The sequence below is a fragment of the Lampetra planeri genome, chromosome 28 (genome assembly GCF_965212315.1).
Source record: "Lampetra planeri chromosome 28, kcLamPlan1.2.h2, whole genome shotgun sequence".
In the NCBI taxonomy this organism is placed as follows: domain Eukaryota; kingdom Metazoa; phylum Chordata; class Hyperoartia; order Petromyzontiformes; family Petromyzontidae; genus Lampetra; species Lampetra planeri.
The window spans coordinates 11,256,892-11,278,813 of record NC_136134.1 but is presented as its reverse complement, the minus strand read 5'-3'; the positions used below and the strand labels follow the sequence as shown (position 1 = coordinate 11,278,813).

Below are 21,922 nucleotides of genomic sequence, written 5' to 3'. Positions count from 1 at the left end.
ACTGGGGAAAAGCCTCTGGGAATTGCAGGATTCATCGATTAACATCTCTTCTTAATATCTGTTCCCAACACACGCGTAAAATCACACCTGGAAGAACAGATGCTTTTAAACGAATACGTGTTGTATACAATGGGTACAAATGACTCATCGAGCCACTTAAAGGCCACTAATTTCAAGTCCATGGAGGATCTTGAAGTTTCTCTGGGAATGGACCGGGAGCCGGTTTGGGGGATCGGAGGACCGGTGACCCCCACGCTCACCGGGCAGCGAGTGGATGAACCCCCACACTTGCTCGACGCTCCAGCGGCTGGGACTCTCGTGCGAGAACCTCTCCCCGTGCGGCTCCGACGGATCGGTCATCGCCAGGTCGCGCATCTCGCGCTCGCGCTCGCTCTGCCGCCGCCGCGTCGTCATGGCGACGGTGGCGCAGGGAGACGAGGCGCGGTCCGCGTGCGGCTGCTCGCCCCCTGGCCGGTCATCGCCGCCGCCGCTGCCGCTGCCGCCGCCGCTGCCGACACCACCGCCCGCCACAGGCTGCCGGCGCCAGGGAAGACAAAGACAAAGATCCCCCGTATAGCCTTTAACAGACTGTTGTTGGGGCAAGTGCTGTTAGCGAGCAGGACCTATGAAGGCAGGCACGGCACACGAGGGGGTAGGTGGCTGGCACCACGCCCGGTCGCCTTCGTCTCCCCCAGTGGCGATGTTTACACACCGCACCAGGTACTTATTTGAGGCTGAGTCGACCTAGGACAAGCCCAGGACCGGTTCGGATAATCGTCGCTGGTGTCGGCCGTGAGCAGGCTGCACGGTGACCAGGAGATGGTGGTTTAATCTCTCTGTAATGAGGCTATCCTGGATAAAGGGTATCACTCGCGTTATCAACACTCAATGACTCCAGCAATGGTGGTGGTGGACAATGATAGCGGTGATGATTGTAGTGATGGAACGTGATAGCGATAATGATGGTGCTGATAATTGCCGTGGTAATGATGATGATAATTACACTGGCTATCATAATCAGGGTGATGGCGGTGATGGTAGTGATGATGACACTGCCTATCATGATTATGGAAGTGATGACTGTTATCATTCATGATGACGATGACAGGAATGATGATGGCAATGAAAATAATGATGGTGGTGGTGACGATGGTGATGTTGGTGGTAATGATAATGATGGTGGCAGTGATACAATTATGATAGTTATGTCGATGAAGGCAGTGGATATAATGATTATGGTAGCGATAATGATGGCAATGATGATGGCGATGGTGGTGATAATGGTAGCAATGATGATGATGGCGATGATAACGATGGCAATGAAGATGGCGATGATGATGATGGTCGCACCTGTCGCATGGAGTGCGTGCGAGCGAGCGGGTGGATGGCGCTGCGGCGCTGCCGCCCGCGCTGCCCCGCACGCTCCCGGCGCTGCGAGACGTGCTCGTGCTGCGCGGGGCCGAAGAGCCCCACGTGTTTACTGCAGCCCACGTTGTAGCTTCGCGCACACAAACACAAAGACCCCCCCCCACCCCGTGTTGTAGCCTTCGGCAGACTCGTGAGCCAAGCGATGTTCGTGAGTAGCACCTACGAAGGCTCGGTACAGCACACGAGGGGGATGGGTGGACAGCAACAGGCTCCGGCTCCCAAAGAGTGATATCGACGTGTTTTTGTGTTGTTGTTGTAACTTCTAGATTTGTTGTAACTTGCTGACATCTGTGAAAAAGAGCTTCGCAGCTCGTCGGATTTCTATAAAGACTCTGATTCTGATATTTTAACTACACCGTACCAAGTACTCATTTTAAAGTTGAGTCGACCTCGGGAGGAGCCAGGACCAGTTCAGATATTTGTCACCGATGTTGACCGTCATCGGGAATCAAATTCGGGTCGCCGCGTTCGTAGCGCAGTGTGCTAACCTCTGGACTACCGCTCCGCAGTGCTGATGCTTACACATTGCTGCAGGTGTATACATTTTGAAGGCTCAACTCAACTTAAAGGAGGTTCAGATATGTCGTCACTGATGTACGTTAGTTCGGGCTGTGGATCGAATCCAGGTATGCTGGGTTCGTAGCTGAGCGCATGAACCACTTGACACCACTCTTCACACACAAGGGTGCAAGCATGCAGACTTACATACGTGCAAACACGCACACAGAAGCATCAACAAAAATGTGTGTGTGCACTTCGCTTTGTCTGTCTCACTTCTTGAAGTGAGCGAGTCTAAGCGAGGCCACGTCTCTATACGAGGCTGCGTACCAAGTCCGCGTCTCCACATGAGCCCAAGAGTCTGCGTCTCCGTGTTAATCCGCGTACTGAGTCTGCCGTGTAACGAGTCCATGTCTCCGTGTTAGTCCGCGTACTGAGTCTGCCGTGTACCAAATCCGCATCTCCACGTGAGCCCACGAGTTTGCGTCTCCGTGTTAGTCCGCGTACTGAGTCCGCCGTGTACCGAGTCCGCGTCTCCGTGTGAGTCCACGAGTCTGCGTCTCCGTGTTAGTCCTCGTACTGAGTCTGCCATGTACCGAGTCCGCGTCTCCGTGTTAGTCCGCGTACTGAGTCTGCCGCGTACCGAGTCCGCGTCTCCGTGCGAGCCTCACCGCTTGGCGCACGCCATGGAGCAGAAGCGCTTGGAGCGGCGGAAGCGGAAAGCAAAGTCGATCTTCCGGCAAAACTCGCACTGGATCATGTCGACCTCGCGGCCCGGCTCCCCTCCTGACGGCACACGCAGATGGCCAGGGTCACACCGTCACACGGGGTCACGCGGGGTCACACCGTCACGCGGGGTCACACCGTCACGCGGGGTCACACCGTCACGCGGGGTCACACCGTCACGCGGGGTCACACCGTCACGCGGGGTCACACAGTCACGCGGGGTCACACCGGCACGTGGGGTCACGTGGGGTCACACCGTCACGCGGGGTCACACCGTCACGCGGGGTCACACCGTCACGCGGGGTCACACCGTCACGCGGGGTCACACCGACTCGCCCACCTCCCGACCCCCACTCACCCATCTCTCTCAGCCCCTCCATGTCCGAGTCGGACGAGTCGGGTCCCGGCGGAGGAGACTTGTCGTCCGAGGGGAACGGCGTGGAGCCCGGCGGCGCCGGCTGCCGGCCCTTGTCGGATTTCTCCACGAGCAGCGAGGAGCGGCCCACCTGCGCAGGACACGCAACGGCATTACCCGCCGGGCTTTTGACGCAGGCCGATGGCAGCTTTAGGCTGGCGAGCCGCTGCCACGGGACGGCCTCCGTTAAGTTTATCACTTTTTGCTCCCCGAGGTCACACGGCATTGGTAAATGACAACAAACGCATCGGGTTGTGCTGCTGTTGTTTGCGCACCACTACCAATGCAGTAGCAGCATCAAATGATTTGTTCCGTGAACTGCGAGCATGTGGTGCACTGTGTGGTGTGCGTGGTGGCACTGTGCAGTGTGCGTGTTGGCACTGTGGTGCGCTGTGTACAGTAAAAGCCGAGCTAGCCTGATTCATACAGATTAGCTCTGGTGTGGCTGCTAAATAGTCTTGCTAGCTAGCTGCTAAAAGCAACGTAATTAATAACAATAACTCCGTGCTTACGTATTACTGTGAACGTATTCGTGTATGTGTTATTGTAGACCTCAAAGTGCATCTAGCATGGCACAAGCTTCGGAGTGATATCACTGCCACCTAGTGGTGAACGGCAAATACAAAGTGCCTGTGGTATGGCATGTGCCCTGTACTGCGCTGAAATGTGTTCGTGTCTGTTGGACTGAGGATGTGCAAGGTCCCGCCACCCTCCCCCACCATAACGCAAGCGCCTCTGGCCTTGGAGCTCACGGGGAAGGGTTCGGCTCCCTCCTGGATGACGAAACCCTCAATGACGTGCGTCAGGATGTGTGGCTTCACGATCGCCTGGGGTGGCCGCGGCGTCTCGCTTCGGCCCGCGGAGACGGTCTCGGGGCCCGCGCCGCCGGGCGCCGGGGCCTCCTCGGTGGTGTCCATCGACTCGTCGGCCAGGTGCGCCGTCGTGGTTGTCACGCCAGGGCTCTTCGCCGAGGGCGAGATGGAGGGGGCCGCGTCGTCGCCCGTGTCCATCTCCTTGTCTGCGGGGTCACGGGAAGGCAGCGGAGCCCGCGTTGGTCAATGTCTACCGCTTCAAGCACGGGGCCACAAGCATCACTACTATCATCATCATCATCACCATCGCCGCGGGCCACCGCTCGTGGTCTTGCAATGCATCGATCCATCTGGCAAGCGAGTTGAATTCATCGACCTCGACCTCATCACTCCTTTAAGTGGACGTCTGTAAAAAAGAGCTTCATAGCTCATTGAATTCCTTCATTATAAATACAAATTATGATTCTGATAAGTGACATGTTCTGTCTAAACCCGCTTTTTCATTTATTAAACGTTAGAATGATGCCTTTTCACCTCTGAGCGTTCTCTATGCCGAGTAGCTACCAAACATTCCAGGTTGCCATATGTGCTGTGAGGCTATACGGTGACCAGCAGAGATAGTAGTAAAGCAAACTCTATTGTTGTATAGCTACTACACTTCTATGTGTGTAGGGACGCATGCTGACTGAATGTTTGTACATTATGAGGATGGGGAGTGAGCGAGTGAATGTGTGAATTGGCGAGTGAGTGTATTGTTGTGGGGAGCGGTAGCATAGCGGTCAGCGCGCTGCGCTATGAACCCGGCGGCCCGAGAGCGATTCCCACTCATGGCCAACACCGATGACGATTATTTGAACCGGTCTTGTGCCTCCCCTAGGTCGACTCAGCCTCAAATAAGTACCTGGTGTGGTGTGTAAACATCGCCACTAGGGAGACAAAGGCGGCCAGACGTAGTGCTGGCCACCCATCCCCTCGTGTGCCTTCATAGGATGTTCGCTCACAGCACTTGCCCTAGCAGTCTGTGAAGGCTATACGGGGGATTTTTGTCTGTGTCCCCCGTGTGCGCGTGCGTGCTTGTGTGCGTGCGCTGACCGTGCGTGTGCGAGTCAGGCCGGTAGTCGGGCTGCTGCACGGGGGAGAGCGGCGGAGGGGGCGGCGTGGGGCTGCGCGTCACCGAGCGCTTCTCTCCCGGGCTCCCCGTCGCCGTGGTGACGCGACCTTCCTCCCGCCCTCCACGAGACTGCAACGAGCGCAAAGCACACACGTGTACGGCGTGCGCAAGCAAAGATCCCCCGATAGCCTTGACATACTGTTGGGGAAAGCGCCATTGGCGAGCACCTATTAAGGCCGGCACAGTGGCCGCGTCTCCCCGGTGCCGATGTTTAAACACCGCACCGGTACTCATTTAACGCCGAGTCGACCTAGGGGAGGCCCGGGACCGGCTCAGATATTCGCCGCCGACGTTGTCCGTGGCTGAGAATAGAACTCGGTTATCGCAATGCGCTAACCGAGTTGTTAGCGCAATGCGCTAACCGCTGCGCCGCCACCGCCGCCGCCCCCACCCCCACACATATTTACACGCGCACACACACACGGGCGCACATGCTTGCGCACGCACACGTTATGCAACGGCACAGCTACGGACCATTTCACTTTGATTTCCATTCACGTATTTACAAGCATGACAGTGCTACAGGAACAGCACAGGGGAGGCTCACATTGGCACCAAGACGACGCCACCAAGCGAGCGGCTCGCAAGCAATGCGGAAGGTCGTGATTTCAACTCCGAGTTGGGGTGCTCGACTCAGCTCATCATCATCATCTCTCCGGGGTGGATAACATAAGTACCACTTTGTGGGAAACTCAACAGGAATTTCCACCACCGGCTCTGCAGGGCTGTAAAGCGGCGATGTGAGCACCAATGCTCATATGAGCCGGAAATCAATTTTTTAACGCCACTCAACAACGGTGAAAGCCAACGCCCAGTGCAGCAACACTGGGACACTGGGGGTGACGAACGAAGCTGGCGCACTTGAAGAGTTATAGAGGAATGAGCGGCAGTATTTCGTTCATAATTCAACTGCTAATGAATCAAGTACTCCCCATGGCAAGTCAATTATGTGCGTAATTTGAACTGGAGTTAACCTTGCTGGTCAGCACAGGTTGCCGAAGAAGGGTGGACCAAGAAGAGTTCAGATCGGGTTTCGTTCATTCTAAGATTCAATAATTTTGCCTAAAAAATCGAGCACGTTCCATGAAGGAAAATCACCGTCATGTGCCTCCTGGTGTAACTGGATCTCGGTTGGAAGACTTCCTCGGCTTGCCAGGAGTTGTGGGCTTGGGCTTTGAGGCGGCCAGGTGATAATGGATACCTCAATCTATCTGTGAGTGTCTGGCCTGCACGTGTGTGGGTTTCCCTCGGGTGTTACAGCATACTTCGGCATGCCAAAATCTCATTTTTGGAAGTTGCCAGACATTCCAATTTAGGACTCTCCTGTAAACACAGTCTTCAGACTCTTTCCAAAGTAAATCAATGTAAATGTTATATGCAGGCTTTCATGATCAATATTGATATCAATTTGACGTTAAGCCTACACGATCTAACCCGACGGAAACCATGAATCTTTAACAGAAATACATCTATTCACTATGCACATTTAATTCGTTTTGCCTCCCTCCTGTTATGCGCGCCCCGTACAGTGCGTGCCCCCCACGCCCCATACAGTGCACGTGTGTCCCCCATGCTCACCGATCCGGCCTGCGTCTGCGTCGTCGACTGCACCTGCAGGTTCATGGCGACCGTCTGCGGCGGCGGCAGCAGCCCGTAGCCGCCCTGCTGCGCGAGCTGCCCCAGGGGCTGCTCCCGCACCAGCGTGGGCAGCACGTCCCTGGCCTTCCCGTCCGTCGGCGCCGACGTGGGCAGCGTCTGGTGCGGGCAGGGGCCATGCACGGGACGCGGCGCCGGCTGACCCTGCCTGGCCGCACCCTGCTGAGCTTGCGGCTGCACCTGCGCCTGCCTCACCTGGCCCTGCACCATCCCCTGCTGTGGCTGCGGCGCCGGCCGGCCCGGCGCTGCCGGCGACTGGGGAGCGGACGGCGGGAGCGAAGGCTGCGCCAGTCTGCCGCCCTGCACCTGCAGAGAAGCCGAGGAGGAGGCCGCCGGTGCCACCGCCTGCCGGCAAGCGCCGCCCGACAGCGGCGGCGCGGTCTGGTGGCCACCCTGACGGCCCTGAGTGGTGGCCATGCTTTGCTCGGCCTTGTGGCCTTGCAGCAGGGCCTGCGGTGCTGACGAGTGCTGCTGCTGCAGCTGCTGCTGCTGCTGGTGGTGGTGATGGTGGTGGTGATGGTGGTGGTGGTGGGCGTCGCAGGTGCTGGGAGGCGAGCGCGACGCCTGGCTCTGGCTCAGGGCCACGTGCGGTTGCACCAGTGCGAGGGGCTGCGGCATCACCTGTGGCGGACGCGCGCCCGCGCGTTAACGCGACCGTGCCGTCGCGACGCAACCGTGCGAAAGCACGCTCGGAAAGCAACGGTAACATTCAGCGAAGCACAAAAGGTTCAACCTTGAGCTTCAGCTTTTTTTGCCATCGACAAATGTGGCGTGTTAAAAATTCCCGCAGCCGAGCTGGTATAATGGGAAAACGATGACCAAGACAAGAGAGCGGGCATCATCCCGGTCAGCATCGCGCGCCCGAGCGCTGGTGTGAGATGCATAACGGAGGCAGCCTTGCCAAGGTCGTGACTTGACGCCGACGGCTGGCTTAGCGGACACAGTGGGACCGACAAATCTATTTCCTACGTTCAGAGGTCAAGCCTCCTGCGCCCTCTGCGGTGCTGAACACAGCAAATCGGTAAGCGTATAAAGAACATCAGGCAAAATGCAACGACATCACAATACGTACAGCGATGCACATTCTAACCGTGTTCTAGAGGGGCTAGAAAGCCAACAATCCCAAAACGAAACCGGATTTTGACTTTGCGTAGCCAAAAATAACGGCCTGTATATTAACCCACCGCACTCCTAGGGCAGGCTCAGTCTACCTTGCTTTCAGTCTCCTGCTAAGCACTTGCAATCATATAATCCCCACCATTGGTGAACCAAGTCATTTGCTTCCGATGAAGTGAGATGCCCAAGCCGATAGAACATGGGCCAAAGCTGACTGCTGGTCACGAGTGTGGCACAAAGAGAATTCTCACTCACAACAGCATGAAGGGAGAGGTGCTCATTATTCTAAAGTCATTGGAATTGGCGCCGGTGCTGTTGTTTAACTCACGGTAGAGAGCGAGGCAGCCGGTCATTGGCAGTGAAAAACAGGAAGGTGTGGAGCCTGGACTGACCAGCTGGTGGAAGAGAGCTACTTGCTGTACTGCCACCTCCAGGCGACAGGGGCAGGTAGTTCCGTACCCAGCCGGCACGACTGTCCGATCCCGCTCACAACGCACTTGCTTATTATCAGATTAACATAATCCATTGTTTGTTCATTAACCACGACTAACCAAACCGGTAATAGGTACTGCATGTTCTCAGATTAACATAACCCATTGTAATTCATATCATCACAATAACCCCCCTCTGATCGTTGCAGCTGATAGGCTCAAAGTGATGACATCACCTTGCTTATTTAAGATCGGAAACAGGAAAACTTCTTCACACAATTCTGGCTGAAGTAGTAACTAATTGGCACGTTTGTTGTTAACGTGACAAACCTTACTAACTGGCTCTGCCAGGTGGTGGCAGGGTTAATCGACACATTTGTATTCATGCGATCTCACCCAAGACAAAAATAAACCTTGATTGTGAGCTCACTGGAGCGTGCGACCGCGACCCCCCCCCCCGCTCGCCCCACGTACCGCATGCTGGGCCTGCGCGTTGCCCTGCCCGGTTACCGACGACGACGACGCCGACGCCGACGGCGGTGGCGGGAGGGCCTGGGCCCCGCCGGGCGAGCCCTGCAGCTGCGGCGTGGGCGACCGCGCCACGGCCTGCGGGGTGGGCGACCGCGTGGGCGCCTGCGGCCCCGAAGCCGACCCCGCGCCGTGCGGCGTCGCCGGCCGGCCCTGGGACGCGGGCGACGCCGGCGGCGGCGGCGGCGGAGGCGGAGGCTGGCCGGGGCACGCGGGCCGGTGCTGCTGCGGTGCGACGTGCAGCTGGCAGTGCAGCGACGGCTTGGGCTGGGGGTGCGGGATCTGCTGCGAGGAAATCAGGTGCTGGGCGGCCCCGATCATGCCGGCTGGAACGGAGGTCAGTGGCAAAGATCGTTAGAGAGGCTAATTTGCTCAATTGGGGACGTTAAACACCGGCGGTGGTTACCGACCACGCGCTGCAGGGTGGCCCTGTGCCTCACAGCAATATGGCCTGGGTTCGATGCCCTACTTGGGCACCTTTCTGTGTGGAGGTTGTACGTTCTGCCCATGTTCTGCATGGCTAAAAACAACAAACACTATAACGCGTGTTGGCCAAATATTTCAAAGCTGAAAAATGATCTGCAAATCACTCAATTTATCGCAGAATATACATCGACACCATTGTCAACGCCACAAGGGTATCATATGACTTGTTCGTAAAGTTTTCAAATTTTCAAGCCCAATATTTTTTGCATCAGTTTTGCCGTCACATTTGTGCTGCCTCCATTAGGCTCAGCACAACAGTTGCATGTCACCTGCACACGATTTGCATCTGTCGGGCAGGACCGACAAGGAGCCCATCGTCGAGCTTAGCAATGGGCTTCAACTAATATGCCGCTAATGACGCGACCCCAAAGCGCCCCCGCGCGCGTTCCCGCAACCCGCTCGCTCACCCGGCGCGGCGACGGGCAACGAGGCAACGGGGGTCGGAGTTCGCGTGGCGCCGGCCATGTTCCCCGACGACGGGCTGCCCGTGTCGCCCCTCCGCCAGCCGCCCTCGTCCGCCGCTCCACTCTTGGGCGACGTGGCGGCCTGGCCGGATGGCTTCGTCAGGCCTGGGGCCTTGGGCTGGCCGGCCGCGGTCGGCTTGAGCGGCACGCTCTGGGGTGGCTGCGGGCCACCGGCCCCCACCGCGGCGGACGCCCCCACCGCCGCCGCTGCCGACGACGCAGCCGCCGATGACGACGACGACGACACGGCCGCCTGCTGACTTCGTAGAGCCAGGTTCTGCACCTGGCACAGGCAGTGGCACACCCAGCTAAGTATGTACGTTGAGCTTCTTTTGCACCGTACGTAGCCAACCGTGCTACGGATCAGAACCTACAAACGTGCGTGCTGTGACCCACTCAGTATACTTCAAACAACCCCTATGAGGCATGCGGAGACTTCCATCCAGCAGTGGATTGATGAAGGTCCGTAAATTATTGCTATCATGACAGCATCTAAATGCTGCTGAGATTGACATTGGTGTCAGGTGAACCTGCATGTACTTTGTGTTTTCACCCAATGGGGCTTTGCGAACAGACGGACAGACAGATGGACAGGACGGATGAACAGACAAGAGGGTACACTCAGACAGACGGACGGACGGAGCGCAAGCTACCCCGCGCAACGCCAGGGTTACCTGCGCCGCAGCGGAGCCCGCGGTTGCCATGGTGACCTCGGGCTGCAGCGTGGCGACGGCGGGCGTGAAGATGAGCTGCAGCGAGAGCGGAACGGGGCTGCCCAGCGTGCGGCCGGCCTGCACGGGTGTGCTCTGCTGGGCCTTGAGTCGCGAGGGCAGGGACAGGGACCATTCCGACATGAGACGGGGGCGATTCGGCCTCGCAACTCTTCCAGCTAGCGGTGTACCACCTCGCGTCAGAGCACAGCCGCTGAGGGCGACGTCAAGACACTTATTTAGGTCTCTTTATCCGCAAAGTATTTGGTGCTGCTGCTGCTGCCTTGGCAGAGGTGCACAAAATGTATTTTGAAAAACTCCACGCATAACATCAATAAAACTTTGGCCTTAAAAAATATAAATATGTAATAAAATATATTATCAAAGTTACATAATTGGTTCTCAAAGTTTGAATAAATCAATTTGAGGGAAACATTTTAGTTTGCATGTTTTTTTCTGCACTTATTGAAGACCAATCAGCACCACCCACTTCATCTTCATGCCAGTCAAACGAATGTGAATTCTCTGAAGGAAAAACAACATTCCGGGTAATGCACGCTAACCCGTACCTTCTTAGAGCGTGTGGCTTCCATCATTAGCTACTCCTCACTCGTAACTGACAAATTACTTACAAAATCTAAAAAACGAAACACATCGTCAATAACACCGTGGGTTAAAAACGAAGTGTGGTGCAGGTGCGCCATGAAGAAGGGCCAATGCCCGAAACGTCACCTCTCTTATATTCACTGGTTACAGTAAATCTGGCTGTGACGGTCCCACCTGATGACGGAGACTTGTGTTGCCTCCGGAACGTCGCGATTTACAATTTTTATTTCTATTATTATTTCTATTATTTTTTATTTTTACCTACGTGACTTTACCGAAAAAACCTAAGAGTATGAATCCTTGCAGTCACAAAAGCTTCAAATCTAGAACTCTACTTATATTTTTCCTTTTGAAGCTGCAGTGTCATTGGCGTTCGTGATGAGTTTTGTTGTCGTTACAATGTCTCGTCAATAAGTGCATTGTAACTAGAGATGACGGTTACGGTTACTACGACAAGAGTGAATGACGATGATACTGAACAAGTACAGAGCTCTCTCTTGATCGATGAAAGGCAGCAGTGAAAGAAAACGCCATTCTGAAAAACAGCGATGCTGCAAGTTCAGAATTAATTTTTGGTGCCCAGGGGAGCGGCGGTGTGGTGATGACGAGCGTGTTAATGGGTGTGACAACAACCACGTCGGTCAAAGGGGGGAGGGGGGGGGTAAGGTTTGGACTAAGAATAGAATCAGTACTTCTGATTGGCTGCCGAATTATTTTTCAGTGTTCCTGTGGGGTGCTCAACCTCACCATCTGCGTGGCCTGCAGGTACATGTGATTGGCCGTGTGCGACGAGGGGGCTGTGCTCCCAAGCAGCACGGCCTGCTGGGTAATCCCTGCTGCCGATGTCACCGCTTGGGGCCGTCCAATCAGCTGCAGGGTCACAGAGAGGTCAGGTTCACGGTCACGGCGATAATAAAAAACACGACTGCAACACTCACGATGGTTCATGTGACAAGGCCCTGCAGCCAATGTTAAGATTCTCAATTGAATGTTGAGTTGCATTTGTTTGGTGATGTAGGGTGGTGGAGGATCTTGTGGCAGAAACGTGGCCAGATCATTACTTGGCCTAACCCAACAATGTAATCGGGCTCACACACAACAGTATTGGTCAAACATCCTCAGCAGACTTGAGACTCGATTACAATGTTGAAGGGTAAGATAATACTACAGCATTTGTAAATAAACAGGGAGGCAGGTGTGGTGTATTGATATTAGCGCAGATTCAAATGAACAGTAGAAATTCATTCTTGCAACACTCAACATCACCCGGTGTGCCTTTGCCTGATCATTAACAGCGGTGAGAGAGAAGGGTTCGTTTTCACAGTGACCTTGCCAACGAGACCCCGACTGACACCACCAGTGCCCTGTAGGCTGGGACTAATTTCAGAGTGAAATGTTCCCAGGTATCTGGTACTGTAGTAGAATGGAATAAATTTCGATTTAAAGCTTTCGTGACTGCAGGGATTCATCTTCTTGGTTCTTTCGGTAAAGTCACGTAGAATGGAAATAGTAAAAAATGGAATGGGCACGTGTCTACGAGCAGCCTTCAGGGGTAGGTCAGTTCACCACGACACCCCCCCCCCCCCCCCAGGGATTCTATAAATTGTTGAGTTCCATCTAATAATCGACGTATTAAATTCACATTGCGGTTAAACGAAAGCCCGCTCGGCATTGACGTTCGCCGTGGGGGCGAGAGTGGGACTCGGCAGGGAGCCGGGTTCACAATGCCACCGCTCCCCCCCACCACCTCATCACCATCATCCACTGCCTGTGTCTCACACAGTGCAATGACACCGCATTATACTGGTAGGAACCTCCTGGTTACACCAGCCCATAGGGGATTATTGTGTCCGTCCGTCCGTCGTGCAGGGCGGGGCTGGGTGGGGAGGGGCTAGGTGGGGAGGGGAGGGTGGGAAAGGGCTGGGTGGGGAGGGGAGGGTGGGAAGGGGCTGGGTGGGGCTGGGTGGGGAGGGTGGGGAGGGGCTGGGTGGGGAGGGGAGGGTGGGAAGGGGCTGGGTGGGGAGGGGAGGGTGGGAAGGGGCTGGGTGGGGAGGGGCTGGGTGGGGAGGGTGGGGAGGGTGGGGAGGGGCTGGGTGGGGAGGGGAGGGTGGGAAGGGGCTGGGTGGGGAGGGGCTGGGTGGGGAGGGTGGGGAGGGGCTGGGTGGGGAGGGTGGGGAGGGGCTGGGTGGGGAGGGTGGGGAGGGGCTGGGTGGGGAGGGTGGGGAGGGGCTGGGTGGGGAGGGGCTGACTGTGTGTGTGTAAGTAGTACAAGTCGTGAACACCGTGGTATCGGTATATACTGACTGTGTGTATGTGTAAGTAGTGAACACGTGGTATATTGGTAGATACTGTGTGCTCTGTATGTGTAAGTAGTGAACACAGGTGGTATATTGGTAGACACTGACTGTGTGCTCTGTAAGTCGTGAACACGTGGTATATTGGTAAGTAAGTCAACGCAAGTAATAACGCCACATCGCATGTTCACTGATGACTTCCTGCCACGTACAGTGCCTGCTGCATGGGTCGGGTAACCGTGTCCTTGTGTCCTATTATAATCGCGAGTCCCATCGTTATAATAATACTCACTAACACCACCACCGTCAAACTAATCACCAACGTCGTCGGCTCTGTCAATAACATCGTCAACGCCTTCATAACAACATTCACGACCATTATACTCCCAACCGTAATGTTACATCAGTCATCACCACCAACAGCATCATCATCATCATCTTCGTCATAACCATCATCACTACCATCATCACAACCACCAACAGCTTAATCACAACCATCATCCGTGTTACCTCCATAACCCCAACCAGCAGCAATAATCCTCATCAACATCATCATCACCATCACACACGGCAAGACGTCACATTTTACACTCACGAGACGATCGATCGCTGCCGGTGATGATGGTGATGATGATGGTGATTCGATTACTTTCCGCGATTCAAAGTTGATTGCAGAATCGATTCTTTTGGTTTATTATTTTCTACCTACGTGACTTTACCGAAAATAACCTACGAGTATGCATCCTTGCAGTCACGAAAGCTTCAAATCTAGAATTGCACAGGCAAGTACTGTATGTTCAGTCTTACTGTCTGTGCTGCCTTGTATACACTGTCTCATGTACATTGTACTGCCTTGTATACACTGTCTCATGTACATTGTACTGCCTTGTATACACTGTCTCATGTACATTGTACTGCCTTGTATACACTGTCTCATGTGCACTGTCTGTACTGTACACTGTCTCATGTGCACTGTCTGTACTGTACACTGTCTCATGTGCACTGTCTGTGCTGGTGTTCGTCTCTCGCGAGTTGGGTGTTGATGTTGTCGACTGCCGCGTGTCTAACAGAGAGGGCCCTTGCCCACAGCGAGCCGGACTGCTGATGAGACACCCCAATGTCGATCCCGGGCCTCAGCGTTGTTCTTGTGTTTGAACCGATGCTGTTCAAATAGCGCAACACTTAAAAGTCCGTGTGGCTGATGGGATTTGTAAACAAGATAAAACATCACACATATATATAAATAATAACTTGTCTATGTCATTGCATTTTAATTCAAGGCACTCCAAGAACGCATCTCGGGTGTACTTCGCTGTTCAGTATCAGCGGCAATTAGCTGTTCTGCCCTCTAGCGGTGCAATTGTAGACCAGAATTAAGTTTCCGTATTAAAAAAAATACAATTATGAATGTGCATTCTACAGTATTTAAACCAGCTGCATTCCCAAGTGCAGCTTACTCAGCGCAGTGTATCGTGCCCATGCGTCACCACCTTGTGGATGTAACTCTTTCACCCCCTTTTGTTAGGCGATGTTAACCGTGGATCGGTCCGATCAGGAACACGACAAGAGCTCGTTGCTGATCTACAGCCGTGCTGGTGTGTTGTCGTCACGGCCCCGTGACTTTGGCTGGAATCACAACCATGAATCTACATTTCCGAAGCGTACGTCGACAAAAAAAGCGTTTGACTAAAGAACTCTGAATGATCTTGTGAGCTCTCAGAAAGGCAAGCCGGCCTCAGCCTGGCCACCACCACGCTGCTACGCCGTGGTCAGCGCAGCAAAGTCCACTGTTGTACTGCGGTTCTATGCTCCCACAACCCACGTGGCGTCGCTTGAGGGACCCATCCAACCGCGTGTTTGTGGTCGATGTAAAGCTGTCGGAGCAACGATCATCAAATGTGTATATAGCACACATACTATGTACGGCTTTATAGATATACGATTTAATTTAAAAGTGTTTCTTCGACTCACGATGCTTGCATTGCATTGCGCGTGACGGATTCCTTTTTTTCTTACGTACAATTTACGCAAGTTATGAATAAATATGACACTCGTGATCTTGATTTGATGACTACACTTGCGCTAACACAACCCGGGGCAAGGATAGACTCCTCGACGGAACTATGACGAGATTGATCACATCGTGGCGAGGGTGAATTATTTACACACCTCTTATGTGTATCCTGGTATGAGCATAAATGTTTAATAATAATGGCTATGCTGTGGGTGAGCAAGTTGGGGCTACCGTGAACCTGACGGACTGTTGGGGCGAGTGCTGTTAGCGAGCGCCTATCAAGACCACCTGATGTGGCCAGCACTACGCCCGGCCGGCCGCCCTGGGCTTCCCCAGTGCTGATGTTTAAATACACACCGCTGTTACCAAGTACTCATTTAAAGGCCGAGTCGACCCAGGGGAAGCCCAGGTCCGGTTGAGATATTCGTCAGCGTTGTTGGGGACTGTGGGAGGAAATCGAACTCAGGTTTGCTGGGTGTCAAGAGTGCAATGCGCTAACCGCTGCGCCACCGCTCCCCCACAACGATGATCTATCTGAAATACCTGGTTTGGGTTCGTGATCACAGAGCTTGGTGGTACGTTCTGGATCTTCTCCAGTTCTACTCGGGCTAAAGCTGAGTGGGTGACGTCAGCTGAGTGGGTGACGTCAGCTTTAACACAATCCTGCTGCGGAGGGAGCTGGTAGGACCGTTGGGTTGCTCGGTCAATGGCCAGGGTCAACGGCGGCGTGGTGTATTCCGCAAATATGCCCGACTGAGGGCGGGCACAAGCCGGCGTGAGTCGGTTAAACGTTGAATTTTATAAGGGCACCACGGGGTGACCAGCCCCTCCCCACCCAGCCCCACCCCTCTCACCCCCCACCCAGCCCCTCCCCACCCAGCCCCTCCCCACCCTCCCCACCCAGCCCCTTCCCCACCCTCCCCACCCAGCCCCTCCCCACCCTCCCCACCCAGCCCCTCCCCATCCAGCCCCTCCCTCCCCACCCAGCCCCTCCCTGCACGACGGACGGACACAATAATCCCCTGTGAGCTGGTGTAACCAGGAGGTTCCTACCAGTATTAAGCCTGTCTGAAGCGATACAACAGGCGGCCAGGTCACGCTATACACTGCAGCGAGGTTATGTAACCCCAGCCAAAGATGCTGCATGAGCTTGTACAAGCAGCAACAAAAAAACAACTAACGTTGCTTCATAACAACTGTATATGCTGTAGTACACACGTGCGCTCACACAACACACTCGCGAGCACACAGTGAAATGCAGGCTGACTGACACACATCGACGCTGACACACGCGTTCGTGTTGACACAATGGCACATCAAAGACACGCACACACAGCCACCAGCAATGTCTCATACAACGACACACAGACATGCGCACAAGACATTCACAGTGGGGCAAGTGCTGTTAGCGAGCACCTATGAAGGCCGGCACGGCATACGAAGGGGGTGGGTGGCCCGACCGTCTTTGTCTCCCGAGTGGCGACGTTTGCACACAGCACCAGGTACTCATTTGAGGCTAAGTCGCCCTAGGGGAGGCCCACGGTATTCGACACTGTTATTGGTCGCGAGCGGGCGCTGCATTGAGGCATGGTGTACCGTATTTAGCGGAACACCGTGCGGCAGGACTGATGTCACATGAATGCGTCTTCCACGTGCAGTGGCAGTCAGGACACGTTATGTAATGTTCAGGGCGCTGTCAGTCTACGCAACACGAGCGTACTATTTGCCATTTCCCAATGTAATCCTGAACGTGTTAATAATTACCCAGGGAAGCCTCCAGACTTGTGGTTTTTTTGTATCAGGGCTCTCTGCATTGGGATGTTTTGCCAATTCCTTTGAAATAAACGTTCTGGACACACAGGGCATCTACGGGCTCCTCGTGTAACGAGACGAAAGCCCATTGACTCGTGCCGCATTTACAACAACGCCAGGACAAGTTCTGTTAACGAGCACCCAGTAAGACTGGCAAAGCACACGAGCTGGTGGTGTGGCGAGTACCATGCCCATGATGTTTACTACACACCTCACAGGGTGCTACTCGATTTAAAGCTTTCGTGACTGCAGGGATTCATCTTCTTGGTTCTTTCGGTAAAGTCATGTAGAAGGGAAGTAATAAAATAATACATAATAAAATAATTCTCACGACGTTTAGGCCACAACGCAAGCAGCCGTCCTCAGGTGAAGACCAGGTCTGTCGGGGAGACGGCTGCTTGCGTTGTGGCCGAAGCGTCGTGAGAATGATTTTATTATGTTTTCTTTTTATTATTTTATTACTTCCCTTCTACGTGACTTTACCGAAAGAACCAAGAAGAGGGTGCTACTCGTTTACGACTGAGTCGATCTAGCGGAGGCCTAGAACCGGATCAGATAATCACCACTGATGTTGGCTGTGAGGGGAATCGAATTCAGGCCACCGGGAACCACGACCCACATTCTCACACAAACAGTACGGAATTATAATTTCTGGCAGGTGTTAGTGGTCACACACGTGCGTAGACAATGCTTAACCACCACCAGCATTCGCCACAAAGTGGTGGTAATGCCATTCTATTTGGTTCTTGTCGCTCTTTTGGCACGCTAGGTGCACTTTGAGGCCACAGGAAGTGTCATAGGCTGGTTGGCAGACCACCAATTGTTATAAATTCACTGACATGACTGGCAGATGCAACACCATCACTCCCCACTGTGCCACCTCACTGTGTTCTCGCCACCCAGCGCTCCGCTCGTTGGTCTGAGCGTTGCTCCTCCACCTGCCTCCAACTGTCCGGTAGCATCCTCCAATAAGTACGGATGGCTACGTCCAGTCTGACAGGGTCCTCCGTGCCTCGAGACGTCGCAGGACTGTCACAGACCTGCCCATGGGGGTCAACAGATGAGATTGGCACTCTTTTCCATATGGATGGGGAAAGGAGTGTATGCTGCAGGTTTTGTTTTTATTCACGGAACCACAGAGTTCATTAGTGATTTTGTGCCACTAAGGCAGTTTCCATGTCCTCAGCACCACTCAAACTTGCGGTGCCAAACAGCATCTTGGAACCTTGGAGCTGGACTGGATACCCGGTGCAGCCAAAGCAGCTGCGCTAGCCATGGGCCTCGACCTCACCAATTCCTGCTCGGCAGCACGGGCCAAAGATGGCAACTCTAGTTGCAAGCAATGACTGAATTCCCACGTGCAAATTTCATCAGATATCTTTTGAGTCCAGGTCCTTTGAGTTTGAACGGAGACGTCGGTGGACACCCACCACCATAGTATGAATGTTGAACTTCTTTCGCAACCTTACATAGCCAACTACGCTAATCGAAGGTGTAATGGAATGATCTTACAGATGACAAGCCGATGGTCAGTGGAGAGATCAGGTTCCATGGTAGATCCTGGAGTCAAGATTATGGGTACGCATTAGTTGGTCATTACATCGTCCGACTGATGTTATTTGTTGGACCCAGCATGCATCTAAGATGTGGGAATGCGCCAATGATGAAACAGCGCGTTGGTAACTACAAGCCCATGGGGTGCACAGCAATCTATCAGCCTCCTATTATTGTTGTGTTGATCTGACCCATGCGTTCCAAATACTCCCACCCACGTGCTCGCTTCACAACCCATTCGGGCATTAAATTCAGATGACTATCCCGAGGGGCCACTTTGGCCAGCGCCTGGGAGACGAGGCCACAGAAGGCATCCGACTCATCATCGGCCTTGCCTGCGTCTCTTCCCGCAGATGTTCATCTTCGGCGGGGGTGTAATCCAACCGCCAACCACCATCCCTAGCCTCCTGTTGACAGGGAGACGAGCCCACAACAGTCTGGCAAAACAATCACCAGCTCCTCTTGGAGGAGTCGGACGGTAACACTGCGCGTAGTACGTTGCGAGCCGCGCCATTGGGGGGAAAGGCTGCGAGTGAATTGACCAATAACCCTCAGAGCTCACATTCACCAGTGGGAAACGGGTGCTCTGATGTGCCGAGAGAGGTATGTAACCCCTCCGCTAGCAAAGGTTAACGAGCAAAGCACCACAGAAACAAAAATAAAACCGCACACTCACTGTGTCTATCTCGACCTCGACCACACGCACGCACGCACGAACGCACACACAGGGACACGTGCAGACACAAAGGTCCCCCGTATAGCCTCGAACAGACTGTTGGGGTGGGAACGGCACACGAGGGGGTGGGTGGCTTGCACCACGCCAGGTCGCCTTCGTCTCCCCAGTGGCGATATTTAGACACCGCACAACATACTCATTTGAGGTCGAGTCGACTTAGGGGAGGCCCAGGACCGATTCAAATAATCGTCACCGGTGTTCGACGTGAGCAGCACTCGAACGCTGGTCGCCGGGTTCGTAGCGCAGCGCGATAACCGCTGGGCCACTGCTCCCCAGAGTACTCACAAAGACAAAGATCCCCCGTATAGCCTTCACGGACTGTTGGGGCAAGTGCTGTTAGCGAGCACCTATGAAGGCTGGCACGGTATACGAGGGGGTGGAGTGGCCAGCACCACACCCGGCCGCCTTTGTCTCTCCAGCGGCGATGTTTGCGACACCGCACGAAATACTCATTTGAGGCTGAGTGAGTTCGGGAATCGAACTCGGGTGGCCGGGTTAGCGCAGCGCGCTAACCGCTACACTACCCATCCCCACCCGCACACACACCGCCCCCCCCACGCCGTAGCACATAAACACACGCATGCACCCACCCAGCCGCACACACTACATTACTGTACAGGACTCATACCCCGCGCACATACCACAGCACACCCCGACACACACAGCACAGTAGACACACATATCCCTACATCCACACCACAGCACACATACCCACACCATAGTACACACACATGCCCCTACACCCACACCACAGTACACATACCCACACCATAGTACACACACATGCCCCTGCACCACGATACACACACCCATACCCCTGCACCCACATCACGGTACACACACCCATACCCCCGTCGCACCACCGTATCCGTGTGTGCAGTGCCCGGCACGAGCAATAGGAACCTGCTGAGCCGACGCGTGCAGCGAGCGGTAGGAGAGGCACGGAGCGCCCACCGATTCGTCCCCGCTGATGACGACCTGGCATTCGCCCTCCGTCAGTGTTACACGCACCTCCATCGCATCCTCGCTACCCCCCCTCACCCCACCACCCACTATCCCTAACCCCCCCCCCACCCCACCAGCAACGGAGAGTCGAACCCAGGCAGGGCACGGGTCGGAAGGGAACGTCCGCCGGCTTGGTTCAATGGCTTGACAGCCCGCGCGTTGCCTCTCTCCCTCTCCGCCTCCCCCACTCTCTCTCATCGAGCTCTGTCTCCTCCCTCCTCGCGCTCGCCCCTCTCTCTCCTCTCTCTCCCTGTCGACCCTCTCGCTTTACCCCCTCTCTCCCCTAGCTCTCGCTCCCCCCTCTCTCTCTCTCCCTGCCTACCCTGGCACGCTCTCTCTCCCCTCCCTCTCTGCTCTCCCCTCCCTCTCACCGTCGACTTTCCCTTCTCTCTCTTTTTTTACGATCGGAGGAAACAAGATGCTCAGTTTGGGCGGCACTTTTCTTCGTTCATCATTTCTTTTTTTTTCTTTTTTTTTCAATGCTTAGCTTTATGTGCCCCCCCCCCCCCTTCTTAAACGAAAGATTTCACGAAAGATCCTCTCCCCGTGCGCTTATGAGCATCTCGCCTCGATACATCGATACATCGATTCATCCGCTCGGAGTTGATTCCCCACGCTGCTCACGGCAATTCCCACCCTCGCGCGAGAAATGGCTCGCTTTCAATTCGGGCAAACTCCACGTACTCCTTTCCTCTGGGCTAATGACTGCAACGGACTCGGACAGGCAACAACGCAGCCTCAACATCCACCGCTACAGACGCCGGAGAGACTACACAAGGCACGAGTTACAAATGAGACCTGTGTCAAAAGAAATCGCACCTGAGGCAGGCAGTGGCAGAGAAGACAGCTTACAGCCTAGACAAGCAGCTCAGACGAGACACTTCAGACGAGGTGGGCAGTACGGAAGAAACAGCCAGTATCGAAGAGACAGGGCAGTACAGACGAGGCGAGCAGTACGAGTGGGCCCGTACAAACGAGCCACAAAGAACACATTCTTGAATATAATCGTGACAATTGAGTGAATCACGCAGCGAGCGGGGTGATGACTCATTGCGTGCCTGTGCCTGGAAGCGCCGCTCGACGGCTGCGCTCTCGGTATCCCACGAATGAATGAATGAATCACGAACGAAAATTACTTTCACGGCCAATGACCAAACCGCTGGGAATGCGCCCCCATTTCATCAGACCCAGGAAGCTAAGCGGAGTCTGAGCCTGGCGCTTGCTTGGATGGTTGCCCATCGTGCACAAGCAGGTTGCTATAGGCCGCTCCAGGGAGGAGTGCAACGGCACCCATGGTTGTACTGTATTATGCTGCCCTGTCTATGCTCCGCGCATTCACCGTCCCCACCTGGTGAAGTATGGTCATTTCACCCTCACGACCCGCACGGCGTGCAGAGGCTTTCAGCTACCTTGTGCAACTGATTAACACCGTAATGACAGAGGCCGAGGGGTTTTCTTTT

The 21,922-nt window shown here is 54.6% G+C and overlaps 1 protein-coding gene across 12 annotated transcripts in view; it reads right to left on the bottom strand.

Moving 5' to 3' along the window:
* The window catches only part of LOC144728458 (uncharacterized), a 95,729-nt gene that overhangs the window by 5,826 nt on the left and 67,981 nt on the right, over nucleotides 1–21,922 (bottom strand). For 7 of the 12 annotated variants that reach the window (XM_078607914.1, XM_078607910.1, XM_078607915.1 and 4 more), the window contains 11 exons: nucleotides 11,795–11,917; nucleotides 10,406–10,546; nucleotides 9,675–10,014; nucleotides 8,728–9,107; nucleotides 6,629–7,327; nucleotides 4,972–5,119; nucleotides 3,787–4,085; nucleotides 3,011–3,158; nucleotides 2,598–2,712; nucleotides 1,351–1,498; nucleotides 261–534 (listed from right to left, as the gene is read on the bottom strand). In XM_078607914.1, coding sequence (XP_078464040.1) covers nucleotides 261–534; nucleotides 1,351–1,498; nucleotides 2,598–2,712; nucleotides 3,011–3,158; nucleotides 3,787–4,085; nucleotides 4,972–5,119; nucleotides 6,629–7,327; nucleotides 8,728–9,107; nucleotides 9,675–10,014; nucleotides 10,406–10,546; nucleotides 11,795–11,917 — 2,815 coding nt within the window. Of the gene's footprint in view, nucleotides 1–260; nucleotides 535–1,350; nucleotides 1,499–2,597; nucleotides 2,713–3,010; nucleotides 3,159–3,786; nucleotides 4,086–4,971; nucleotides 5,120–6,628; nucleotides 7,328–8,727; nucleotides 9,108–9,674; nucleotides 10,015–10,405; nucleotides 10,547–11,794; nucleotides 11,918–13,851; nucleotides 16,131–20,360; nucleotides 20,488–21,922 lie in introns of those variants that run through there. The other 5 variants (XM_078607919.1, XM_078607920.1, XM_078607921.1 and 2 more) reach the window with 5 other exon arrangements.